The 13814-nt window shown below is 44.5% G+C and overlaps 1 protein-coding gene across 1 annotated transcript; it reads right to left on the bottom strand.

Moving 5' to 3' along the window:
* Positions 1-232: 232 nt before the first annotated feature.
* On the bottom strand, positions 233-13452 carry epn3b (epsin 3b). The gene is made up of 12 exons (XM_054604947.1): positions 13269-13452; positions 9113-9340; positions 8705-8863; positions 7599-7682; positions 6952-7255; positions 5156-5274; positions 4269-4355; positions 3133-3256; positions 2864-3034; positions 2645-2740; positions 1941-2234; positions 233-1848 (listed from the first exon to the last, which is right to left on the bottom strand). Exons 2-12 carry the CDS (start codon positions 9179-9181, stop codon positions 1556-1558), a joined length of 1800 nt encoding a protein of 599 aa, XP_054460922.1. The 5' UTR covers positions 9182-9340; positions 13269-13452; the 3' UTR covers positions 233-1555.
* Between the last annotated feature and the right edge of the window lie 362 nt (positions 13453-13814).

Here is a 13814-nt window from a genome sequence, read left to right as displayed (position 1 = left end):
TTGCTGAACAGCAGGCAGTGTGGGAAATACCTTAACAATGATATGATAATGCAGAAAGCTAAAACAGAGTAGAAAAAAGTATTATCTCAGTCATCCTGACTGCAAGAAATGAAAAGATGAAAGGAATAATTCATCAATCAATCACATAAACACTTTAGAAATTATAATGCAAACACCATTCATTTATTGGCATAATATTCTATAATACTTTATAGGTTTCATTCTGTTAAATACATATGTACTTTGCCCGTTGTTTCTATAGGCAGGCATTTCACATTCAGCTTCAGTGCAGTGATGACCAAACATCTCTTCTAGATTCTCTTGTCCTAACACAGAAGTGAACGCGGAGCAGAAGAGAGAGCTACTGCTCATCAATACATCAGTTTATCATCTGTGATCATTTTAATCTTTCTCTTACTCTCCCCTTCTCCTTAATATGTTCTCCTCATCCTTCACTTTTATGCTCATATCTGAAATGTTGTTGTAATCAGTAGACCGATGCCCTTCCACTCACTAAGGTTGAATTTCACTGGAGGAGGGACGGAGCAGTCTCCCTGAGGTCCTCCTTTATGACGCCAATATGAACCAGCCGGAAATGCATTGTGGGTCAGCTGTAGAGACAGGCACGCGGGTCAGATGGGTTACAATCAGTGATCAGTTTAGGTCCAGATTGAGACAGTCGGGTTTAGCTTAGGCTGGTTCAGTCTGGTTTGAAACCATCTGGATCCTTTTGGGGCTACTTTCACAAATATGTAACTAAGGGCCAGATACTGTGGAGGTCGCTAGGTAACACGTTAATGCAAAATAGATACCATTGTGTGCATGTAGGGAGGAATAAGTGAGTCAGTTAGCTCTTGGACAGTGCTGAATGCTGTCTTGAATCTAACAGTGACACACTTCCAGGATTTCTCCGGTGATTCAATTGTGCCAACAAAGCTCAAGATACTATTTGACTCATCAGAAAAAAAGGATTTATTTGAAGAACTAGTCTCAGGTGCTCAGCAGAATAGAATAGTTTGGAGTCTCGGGGAGGGGGTGGGTTGCATTCATGCTTTCGTCGGTGAAGCAGCAGCGGTAAGGATCCTGGTGAATCTCGGTGGACAATCAGAGTATGAGGCTTCATCACAATCTTCTAAAGGAACCGTTCTGGCTCTGTGGTCAAAGGGTGCTCGGAGTTGTCACTGTTGATGGGGAAAAGGCATCAAAGGGGCTGTTGAGATACACCCTGTTAGTTTGGGTGGGTGTGCATGTTTGTGTCGATGCACCTTTAAGTGCGCCTGAGTGCATGTGTGTGTGTGTATGTGCATGTATATGTGATTGTGTGTGAGTTAACTTTCCTTCAAGAGTTCAGGGTATATAGCAGCTGGTGTGGCTTTAGACAGAGACACAAATGCATCCAGTCCGAGTTTCTTCCTCTTCAAGTGTGCACAATGACATCAGACCAGGATCCAGTTCAGGCTCATTTAAACCAGTCTCGTTGAAGTCGGCATAGATTGATCCAAAAAGAGTCCACTCTGTCGTCTAACCCTGCAGAGCTAGAAAGACGCAGGCGGTCTCAGAGGAAGGGGTTGTGGCTGTGTGTCTGTGACTGAGAGCGCTGAGCCGGTCGGGGAGAAAGGGGGAGCAGGGGCTGAGGGAGGTTTGAGGGAAGGTCCAGGAGTCCGGCGGGAGGTTGTGTGAGAGAGGAGGGGAGGACGGGCGCCTGGTGGTGCAGAGGGAGAGGCAGAGACGGGCTGTAGGAGAGCATGTGGGGGGGCAGTGGGGATGTAGAGGCCGGTCGCATTTGGTTGAGGGTGAGGCGAGGCTGATCGCAGTGGAAGGGGTTGGTGGGAGACGGAGCACTCAGACCTGAGAAGACAGAATTGAGTTAGTGGACATTTTTAATAATATCACAATAATGTGCCTGTGAGTACAGCATATGAGTTAAAGCTGTTTGTTACCTAAGAGGAAGGGGTTGTTGTGCATCTTGTTGGGGGGGTTGGAGGGTATCAGCGCGTCTAAATTGACCAGCGAGGCCCCCGTGGGTCCCAGGAAGGCCTCTGGGGTTCGACACATGCGTGTTGGGGGGGCGCTGAGCGGGGGCGCTAGCCGGGACAGGTCGAACATCTCCGGGCTGGACGACTCTCGTCCATTTACCTGCGGTTTCCCCGGCGGGTCAGACCCAAATGGATCTGGCCCGGAATCTGCTCCAGCAAATGGGTCAGAATCTGCCGTTGCTCCAAACAGCTCGGAATCTGCATAAGGAACAGAAAAAAAGGTTTTAAAAATAGTTATTGAGGAGATATGCTTCAACATGATGCATGGGTGATACATTTTTATTACATGTTTGAATGCCATTGTATTAGATTGCATTTACTTGTTCAAGTGTCTTCGATGTCTCCATCTCTGGAACATTTAATGTATTGCAGTACAATACATACCTTTAAATGTGAATTAATCAAACACTAAATCGACCACCTGCTTATTGCGCTGCGTACCTATATTTAGTTATCTCCTGTGTACTATCAGTCTTCCTGCTGCCCATGGTGCTGGAATAAGAGTTTTTCCTTTCCAACCACTGTCAGTGCAGGAGACTTATTGCTTATGTGAGATCCAAATGTACGGTACAATTCAGAGTACTTCTGGCTGTCTTGTACTACACTACCTGTGGGACTAGCAGGTTGAGGGGAGGACACTTGAGGAATCTCCTGTTTGGGATTATCCTCTTCCTGATCAGCAAACGGATCCGTCTCATCACCACCTGCTTGTCAAATTGAAAACAGTATTATCTTAGCCGGTGTGCAGATCTTTGCATTTATTTTTTCATATATTGAAAACTACAATGTTTATGCATTTCGATGAGGCTTGTGTTTCTGAAAGGTACCTCCGTCTGGTGGGCAGTCCCACGCATGATTGACAGGACTGGAAGAGACAGGTGCTGTTTCCCAGGGATCTGTGCACGAGTCCTCACATGGAGCCCAGGGATTGGACGCGTTGGAGGATGTGGGTGGGGCAGTCCAAGGGCTACCAATCACAGGAGTGCTGGAGTGGACCGCTGTGATGAGAGGCAGGCGGCAAAAAAACACAAAACTCAGTTTGAACCATTAGAGACAAACAAACTCACAGAATGTGTTTCTGTGATGAGCAACCCACCTACAGAGTCCCAGGGGTCAGAGGTGATGTCATCGGCGGGTGGGGCAGAGCTCCAAGGGTCACCCGGCTGACGTGGGGCCTCAGACGAGGAGCCAAAAATGTCCACCAGGTCCAGCATGGCCGACTACAGAGGGAGACAAAACCTGTCTATGAATCTGTGGCAAACATTCACATGATGTGTATCTGGATGGGGTTTTGAACCATGCAGGATGAAACTAATCCAACCCTGTTGAGTTCTATTAAGGAGAAAAAAGGGATTGAAAAGGTAATTGTGATTGTAAAATATAATACGACAATAACTTTAAAACACTATTTCATTCAGCTTGGCAGGTCTTAGTTAAATAAAGTAACTAGGACAAAATTAAATGTCTGTGAACCAAGCAAAAGAAGAAATTATGAAATGTTTTCTCGTGCTGTGTCGGTTAAAACTATTTCACTGTCCAAAGAAAACCATGAATCTCCAAAATGTATACTTTTTTTTGATTTTTCAGAAACCCCGACTGATTTCTTTATGGTTTTGTCACTGAAAAAGTTGTTTTTGGAGAATGAATGTGCACAATGTGTCACTCCCACTGTAGTGAAAACAATCATTTATAGCAGCAGGAGCGGAACCCATAAGCGTCCTTATGGATATGTCAGGAACCATTGGGAATGTCTATGGAGCACCTGAAAGTAGCAGGATTTCTATGATAAGCAGTATATTATGACCAATTACAAGCCATGGAGACCTTTACATAAGACAGCTGGTGACTCTGATTGGCTTGTTGACAGGCCAATAAGTGAAGGAGCTTGTGTGCAACAACATAAGGAGTATGCTTTCAGGGAAATGTCATGCTGAGCTCAAGGTTAGACAAGAGAAGGTCATTATCATTCAGTAGGCGACTCTTTCTCCTCTCTCAGCTCCCTCCCTACCGTTTCTCTCTCAAACCTCCCTCATTATGATGATCTATGCTTTTTGTCTCATTTTCCTCCTTTTCCCACAGTCTGCACTATGAACTCCATTTCATCCTCCAAATGCCTGCCAAAAAACACCAATAAATGCACCTGCCCACCTCTCCCTGCAAACACACACACTCATGTAGCATCCAGACACCCACGCACATACTGTACAGCACACACACATTTTAAAAACTCACCTCCTGTGTCTCTGACTGACTCTCTCTCCTGCTCTCATCCAGGGCCTTCTGTAACAGAGACTCGTCTCCTTGGCGACAGCACTGCTCCTGCAGGGGCGGCATCGTGACATCATCAACGTAATCGCAAAAAGCTATGAGTGTGAACATTTACACACACAAATGCACATACACACCAACGTTAGTGAAACATTGATGGTTGGCTTGGCACAACAAAACTAAGGCAGCGCTGGTGGCTTTTTTGTGCTGATGAAATATTTAGTTGACAAAGACCAGAGGCTGTTTTAGAGCAAAGCAGAGAGAGATAATGCAGAGGATGTTTCATAGAAGTTAAAAAATATTTGTGAGAAAATAGAAATGTATGTTTGAGAGCCAGTGGTCCTGGAAAGGACTGAGCTGGCCAACGAAGGAAAAAGCTAGGAATAAATTCATTGGATGGCCACAGGTAAGTCATTTAGTTAAGCTTTGTTAACTACCTGGTTAATAAATGCTGACACTGAAGGGTTAGAAGTGAGGTGTGTTTCTGTGTGTGTGTACCTGCTCATGCTCCTTTGTGATAAGGATTAAAGCAATCTGTAGTTGTGTGTCTTCATCCATCTCTATGGTAACAGGGGATGGAAGGGCTAGCTAGATTGAGGTGGGCGAATGTTCAGAACGCTTGTAACAACATTTTCATTATTGGAATCATCAAGAGGCAATGAGAGATTTGTGGCTCGAATACAGTGAGTGTAGAGTGTGGAGAGGAGGTTATGCTGTCACATTAGAGGAGCTAAAGGAGGTCACTCATTATCATTGTATGTGTGTGTGTGTGTGTGTGTGTGTGTGTGTGTGTGTGTGTGTGTGTGTGTGTGTGTGTGTGTGTGTGTGTGTGTGTGTGTTGTGTGTTTTACCTTCTGACTCTCCTCCCTGCTCATGGCTAAAGCCAGCTGGAGCTGCAGCTCCTCCTCGCCGCTGGTCTGCGGTCGAGCCTGCTCCAGGTCTGAGGCGGCGTGAGGTGACGAGGACGAGGCTGCAGAGGGAACAATTGAGGGAGTTTGAGGGAGGAAGCTCCCAGAGTTATGGTCAGAATGATGTGGGGATGCATGAGTAAGATGCATAGAGACCGGAGCACAAGAAGTGTGGGGCTGACTTGATTATTTTCAGGCCTACACTGCAGTATTGATAATCTATGTGGTGGATGGTCCAAAGTGCTGGGCTACAGCACAAAAATGCATTTCATAGAGTGTGTATTTTTAACACTTCATCCATTTATGAATGCCAACACTAAAATGTGCTGTTCAGTTCTCCATTTATGTTCACACTCTTAAGGTCCTAAATTCTAAATCCAGAGCATAATGATGATTGAGAGATTGCCTCCATACAGCTCTCAACATGGCGTCGGCTGAGCTGGCAGCAAGGAGCTAACCGTGCTAACAGTGCATAAAAGTGCAAACAACGCAAACAGTGCTGACAGAGCTAACAGGGTTAACCTGGGGGGGGGGGGGGATTCTCAAATCACAGAGAAGCTTGCATTAAGACAGAGAGAGAGAGAGAGAGAGAGAGAGAGAGAGTAACTTCCTTCTGTGCTCGGGACGCCGTTAGTCCACCAGCTCTTTATATAATTAATAGGTGTTTGCTGCTATATCAAAACTCTGAATTTCAACTTTTGCCATTTTAAAGAAGCTGTAATCTATATGAGGGCTGCACGGTGGTGTAGTGGTTAGCACTGTCGCCTCACAGCAAGAGGGGCCCGGGTTCAATTCCCGGGCTGGACAACCTTCTGTGTGGAGTTTGCATGTTCTCCCCGTGTCAGCGTGGGTTCTCTCCGGGTTCTCCGGCTTCCTCCCACAGTCCAAAGACATGCAGCTTAGGTGCATTGAAGACTCTAAATTGCCCGTAGGTGTGGATGTGAGTGTTAATGGTTGTCTATATATGTCAGCCTGGCGACCTGTCCAGGGTGAACCCTGCCTTCACCCATTGACAGCTGAGATCGGCTCCAGCACCCCTGCGACCCTTAACTGGATAAGCAGGTTACGGAAAATGGAGGATGGATGTAATCTATATGTTTTATAATAACAATGCAGCAAAGGACAATGTGAAAGGAGCTGATGGAGCTACAGATAATTATCACCAGAATCTGTAGTTCTCCTCAGCTTTACAGAGATGTACTGTACATAGAGTTTCAGCTCATTGTTTAGCTTTTCTGGCAACTCCACTGTTTTCAGCTGAAACGCTCTAAAAAGGCCGGCCCTTCCTGACATTGTGACACTGAAGGAAAACGGCCAATTCAACCGTGGGTGCTTTTGGACACACAAGAAAACGTACTTAATTAAGCAACACAAAGATGAGATTTACGCTTTTTCAGAAGTGTTTTCAAACAATTGTTTTCAATTTTGTGGTTTTTCAGGGTCTCCTGCATGGATTAAAAAAAGTCAAGACCGGATTATGCAAGCCCTCTGTACACTACCTGCTCAGCACCAAAGGTGAACGTGAGCATTTAGCAGCTAAAGGGTCAGATATTTTCCTTAGGAGCTGGTGGAGATCAAACACAGAGCTAAAAGACGAGAGAATATTGGACTAACATCGGCCATGCGACCAGAAACACAACTCGAAATGAATGATAATGTTGCTCTGTGACTGCTTGATGTGTCAATATAAGTGGCAAAATAAATCAGTTCTTGCAGGTTTAAATACCCAAAATACTCACAGTTAAAGGAGGATGGAGAGCCTCTGGAGCGGCTGAACTCCTCCCCGTACAGCACGGCCATGCTGGGCTGGCTTGTGCGTCTGCCTGGATGGTAGGACGGAGGTATACCTCCATACACACCCCCACCCCCGCCCCCTCCACTGCCTCCCCCAGCCATCCGCTCCTTGGTCTTTAGGGCTTGACTCCTCTCCTGGCGGAGCCGCTCCTCGTCCCGGAGGAGGCACACCAGTTGGCGTGCTTTTTCTCTCACGTTGGCCCCCTGATCTCTGCCGTCGCGGTCCACGTACTGGAAGTCACGTAGCGTCTGAACCACACATAAAGAAAAAAGTCACTTGATGATATTTTAAAGATCCACCTGAACTTTAAAAAAAAAAGAAATTGTAATTCAAGTTGTGTTTTAGAAGATGCAGGAAAACTTCAATAATGTGATCCTCATGAATGTGAAGACATCTTAGTTTGATAAGGAAAGAAAACATACACTAAGAGTTTATAATGGGAAATGTTTAATGTAGTTCTTCTAAATATGGACTCAAGAGGAGTATTGATTGCCAAAGGTAGAGATGATCCAAATGATTAATAAACATAAAGAGGATCTGTTCCTGAGACGTTCAGATTGCTGAGGTTCTCCACTTGGTTAAGTCCAGTACCTGAATAGTGAAGGCGTTCTCACGGCATTGTTGGGCCACTCTCTCTGATCCTGTCTTCAGCAGGTAATCCAACAGAGTCAGGGCCTGTAGTCAAAGTGCTCATTACCACACTGATACTCCAAAATACAAAAACATTATTTTAATGAATCGATCTACGCTAAAAAGAATGGTATAAGCCATGCCTACGGCTCTGTGGGGCTGTACTATTCTAGCATGCATACAATGCTAATGCTAGGGTGTCGTAGTTTAGCAGGTATAATGTTTACCACAAGCACCATGATGGTTTAGCATGTAAGCATGCTAACATTTGCTAACTAGCTGAGGTTGATATAAACACCATTAAGAACTAAAAGTCAACCTGAGAGAAAAGATGCACCCTCTGGGCACTATGGGTATCTGTACCACATTGTGTGACAATCCATAGAGTAGATGTTGAGACATTTTATAGGATAAGTGAAAGAAACTTTGATTTGCTGGTGACGCTAGAGTAAAATTCAGAGGAACAGCATATTAGTTATAATATATCCTTAAGACCTTAAACATCTCTTGTAAATTATATGGCAATCCAGCTGATAAATGTCAAGATATTTCACTCTGCACCACAAATGTCAACATCTCAGAAGAATATTAAATCAATTATTAAAGCGGGTGAAAGATGAAGAGAGGGAAGCGGTGGTGAGTGGTCAGAGAGAAGCTACAGAAACAGTTAACGTTAAGTAGAAAGGAAGAGAAACACAAACACAGAGGATTTGTAATTGTTAAATGGACTCTTGTACTTACATGGCGCTTTTCTAGTCTTCCTAACACTGAAAACACTTTAACACTACATGTCATCATTCACCCATTCACACACATTCATACACTGATGGTAAGGGCTCCAATGCAAGGTGCCATCTGTCCATCAGGACTCTAACTAATCATTCATGCCCAATCTGGGGTTACGTGTGTCTTGCCAAAGGACACATCGACATGCACTAGCGGTTCGACCCCCAGCTCAGCCAGTGAATGTCGATGTGTCCTCTGATTGAAGGAAAACCCTGCTCTACCACTGAGCCACAGTCATCCAATTAAACTGAGGAGTCAAATCTGACAGATCATGAGGTCACCTTGTAGACATGTCTCCAGTTCTTGCCGCTGTCGTTGAGGCGTTTCCACACCATGCCCATGACCTCAGCAAACGCCACCACGTTAAAGGTCAAGTCAGCGATCTCTGACATGAGAGACGAGGACGGGCCCCATGGATCGTTCGAGGTGGCCTCTCGAACCTACACGTCACCAGCAGAGGAACAATGATGTCCCTTTCTAATCATGTTTACAATTCATGCATATAATGTTATTTCTTACCCAGAGTAACAGTCTCATAAAAGTGAGAAATTACAAGTGTCAAAGCACATTTGTGACAAAGAAGTCCAGAAATAAGAGGCAGTAGAGAGTTTTGTTCTAGCGTGTTTTGATTTGAAGTCAAACACATAAAAGCAACTGCACAATGACACCAAGCAGTTATTTTATAATACCTTGATCTCCGCTTCTGAGTAGTTGTGCACAATATTCTTCACCTGCCGGCGCAGGGCTGAGGTTGTCATGGTGTCAGATGATGGAGGATGTGGAGGGATAGAAAGTGAAACAAAAAAAAAACACTCAACAGGTCTGAAAGGGGAAACGTGGACTGGAGGAGGAGAGGAGAGGGGAGGTGGCTACGGCAAAGAAGGCTCCTCTTCTCTGTCAGGAGTTCTAGGACGCCCCTGTAAGAAAGACAATATTTGAATAAAAATACAATTTTAAAGTAACTTTATGTCATTCTCACCGTATAAGATTTGATCTTAAAGTCCTCAACCTGCTGATGAGACGTTATGAAAATCAACAATGTTTGGAACTACTGTTCAATGCGTTGGATGTAAACAGTAAGTATAATGTTGCTTTAGATTCATGGAGTAACGCTGATGATTCTCAGGCAAGTTCTGGAGTCCTCTTCCTAGGATTTCTGACTCATATAATGACGATGCTAACATGCTGTTGTTAAGCAGATATCATATGATAGTTTTGTAGGAATTTGGTCAAAGACTTGGACAAGTTGCAATTTAGACCTGATGCTACACAGGTTATCACTCTTCATCCTGAAGGGAACATAAACAACATTGCCATCCACACGGCCAGATTGCTAGTACGGCTGAGAACAATGAGTCAAGTTAAAGGCTGCATTAGCTGATTTATTTCTTTGCTATTTAGGTCAATATGAAAACACTGCACGATACAAACAATGACTGAGGATAGTGCATGAATGAGTGGCTCACAATTGTTGCCCGCTCAGGAAGTAGGTTATACAAAAGCTTTGGCACTCAGGTGTCTGATGATGCTTCTGGGCAGCTTAATTTATTCAAGCCAACACTCACATGCAGCTGCCTGTGCACACGCACACACACACACACACACACACACACACACACACACACACACACACACACACACACACACACACCAACCAACCCATTTTCTCCTACGAATTCATATTTCAGAAAGGACACAAGGGAATCGATAATGGGTCCTGTGATACTTCTTTTTCTGCCTGAGACTTCAGTATCAGAACATATCCGTGATGATCATACTGTATGTAAAGGGCATTATTAGACATTTCATGGGCTTGATCAGATCATTCGGATGATTTTAAACTATTTGATGTGATCAGTATTGTGATGTGGGTTTATATGGATGCTTTGCCTGTGGTTAGCCGGGCTTCTCACTGTGAGTGGTGTTGTGGTCTTTCTCTAAACATGAAATTATTTGTGTACTTGGTTCACTCCAAGTGTAGATGCTGTTCCCTTCCTCTGTCAATATCCATGTGCTGGATATTGACGATTCCTGTTCCTGTATGTAATTCTAGCCAAATATAAGGCTTTACTTATGTATAACTGATGTGGGTACAAGTCCAAAAAGTACAATAATCATGCAATTACATAAACTTCATCAAATAGTACATATGGGAAGCTGTTAAGTATAAAAGATTTATGATCAGGGGTATAAATTGTTTTATCAGGAGACCCCTACGTTTGACTGAGCCCTTTGAAAGTCAATCCAGTATGGGCCCTCTGACCTACTGGGCCCTGGAGTTTGTACCCAGTAAGCCCAGTCAGTAATCCAACCATGCATTTGACTCTGAATATAAGAACATTAATTAAAGACTGCCACTGCTATTATCATGCCGACTAACAACAATGATTATATTTTAAAATGACTAACTCTTTAAAGAGTCCTGTGCATTAATTCTGAATTGATTTAATTTCAATGTCACTGTGCACTGCTGCTCCACAACAGTTCACAAAGGCTGTCACACTGTAAAGAGTCACAGGATGCCCAAAAGCAAACATCAGCAGAAGTGCAGAGGAACTGAGATGCACACAGCAGAAACGCAGACAGAAAACTGGAGGAGAGAGAGCCTGAGAGTGTTTGTGTGCATGTGCAGGAGAGACACAGAGAGTGAGAGAGAGAGAGAGAGAGAGAGAATGAAGGGCATGAAGAAGAGAGTTCAGAGAGCTCAGCAACTTCAACCAGTATCACCTTTCTGCAAGATCATCAACACACACACACACACACACACACACACACACACACACACACACACACACACACACACACACACACACACAAAGGTTATCAAATGCTACTGCAAGGTGTTTGAAACTGTTGCTGTTTTTAAACCCTTTACCTGACCCTCACACCACGACAGATAATTGTGTGTGCATGACGACTCGCACTACTTGACAGTGGTGGAAAAAGTAATCTACCAAAGTAAAGGCAATCACACACTTTAAATATAATCCATTACAAATTTTAACCGATGTAAAAGCATACTTTTGTACTTTTGTAGCTGTATTCTTTATGAAGAGCGGCCCCTGTCAGTGTTACATGAATATTTATCATTGCAATTACTGCATTAAGTTGTAAACTGCAGTTTAATGTTGTAGAAATATATAACCTATAAGAATCCATAAAGTTTTATAAAATGATGTGTTTTTATGTAAAACTTATTCTTAAAAATTACAAGTGACAATAGCTGCTAAGTAAAAACTACAATATTTTTTTGGGCATAGAAGTATAAAGTATAGCATCAAACAGAAATACTCAAGGAAAGTACTTGTATTTCAAAGTTGTATTTAGGTGCAGTAGGCTACTTGAGTAAATTAGTTATATTCCAACTTTGCGTTTTGAATACCATCTACATTATCATTCTCTCCTGTCCTATCAGGAATGCAACCAGCTGGCGACATCCCATCAGATCGAAACAGCTCTAAAATTAATTTTAATAACATTATTTGAGGTGCCAATACGCTTCTTACTTGCACCATTTAATAAGCGCAGCTCCACAAACACCCAAAATTGTTTTTTAAGTTCAAGGGGTAAGATCTCCCCTGAAGTATAATCAACAAGACATTCTTGAAAAATTGTGCAGCTCATTTTTAAGTGTGGATTTCTTAAACTCACATGCAGAGACAGACAGTAGTGTTGGAGTCATCCAGGGACAAACTGTGAAGTTGTGAGTCATGCAACAACTCCTTGGACACAACTACAGCCCCCATGGATAGTTTCTGATTCATAGCTATGAGCTTTAGATTCAAATGACTCATCTGGGTGTAATAACTTCTAACTAATGATGGACCATCTCCTAGAAGAGTCACCTGATGAAATCCCCAACTCTGCTGGACTGCAGGGAGACCGCTGTCTGTAGATACTATCACTAACTTCAAATACTACCTTTGTTTATGAGCTGACATGGCCCGGCCTGATGCGCCAACATGCTCAAAACACAGAGAACCTACGCCAACCCGTCGTTTGCGCGCATGCGTGATGTGACAGCAGGTGTAGGCTACTGTATATTTCAGGTGGTGATGGAGAGGAGGAGGAGGAGGAGGAGGAGGAGGAGGAGAGCGCTTATGGTGGGTCTACATAATGCATTTATCAACCTCCCCCCCACACACACACACACATTCTCACACACACACACATTCTCTCTCTCTCTCACAGACACACACACACACACACACACAGACACACACACACACACACACACACACACTCTCTCTCTCTCACAGACACACACACACACAGACACACACACACACACATCTCTCTCTCTCTCACAGACACACACACACACACATTCTCTCTCTCTCACAGACACACATCTCTCTCTCTCACAGACACACACACACACACACATTCTCTCTCTCTCTCACAGACACACACACACACACACACACACACACATTCTCTCTCTCTCTCACACACACACACACACACATTCTCTCTCTCTCTCACAGACACACATTCTCTCTCTCGCTCACAGACACACACACACACACATTCTCTCTCTCTCTCACAGACACACACACACACACACATTCTCTCTCTCACAGACACACACACACACACACACACTTCTCTCTCTCTCTCAGACACACACACACTCACACACACACACACACACACACACACACACACACACACACACACACACACACACACACACTCTCTCTCTCTCACAGACACACACACACACACACACACACACACACACACTCTTGCGGTGGATTCCCTGTGTGAGCTGCCATGTGTAGCACAGATTCATGTGGAAGGCCAGCTGACACATATCACAGCAGCACAGCTACATTACAGTACCTTGCCCATTGCTCATCTCCCGCCGCCTTGTCCACTGAGCATCCTCTCCTCTCCGCTATCTCCTCCTCCCCGACTCCCGAATGATGTCCCCCCTGATCCGCTGGGATCAACGCCACGATCCACTCACTCCCCCCGATCCTGCTCCTGTATCCGGCAAAAACGTGAGAGAGGAGCCGCGCAGTGAGTGCTGTCCCCTGGATGGGCACGTCGGCCTACCGTGGATGATGCGCGCCGCTCGGGCAGGCAGTGGTGAAATCCGCATAGGACGAGGATGAGCCACAGCGCACGGCTCCCTCGCTCCCTCTCTCACTCATCCACACAACCACAGCGGTGAGTAGGAGAGAGAGAGGCAGGGGGACGGGGGCGCGTCGTTTGCAGAGTCAGCGTTAACCTACTGACGCGAGAGTGACACATTACATTACATTACAGTCATTTAGCAGACGCTTTTATCCAAAGAGACTTATCAGTAGTGTGTTACATATCATTCACCCATTCACACACTGATGACAGGCTACCATGCAAGGTGCCACCATCAGACTCTAACTA

The sequence above is a fragment of the Anoplopoma fimbria genome, chromosome 9 (assembly GCF_027596085.1).
Source record: "Anoplopoma fimbria isolate UVic2021 breed Golden Eagle Sablefish chromosome 9, Afim_UVic_2022, whole genome shotgun sequence".
In the NCBI taxonomy this organism is placed as follows: domain Eukaryota; kingdom Metazoa; phylum Chordata; class Actinopteri; order Perciformes; family Anoplopomatidae; genus Anoplopoma; species Anoplopoma fimbria.
Note: the sequence above shows the minus strand (reverse complement) of the source record. Positions and strands in the feature narration are given on the sequence as shown.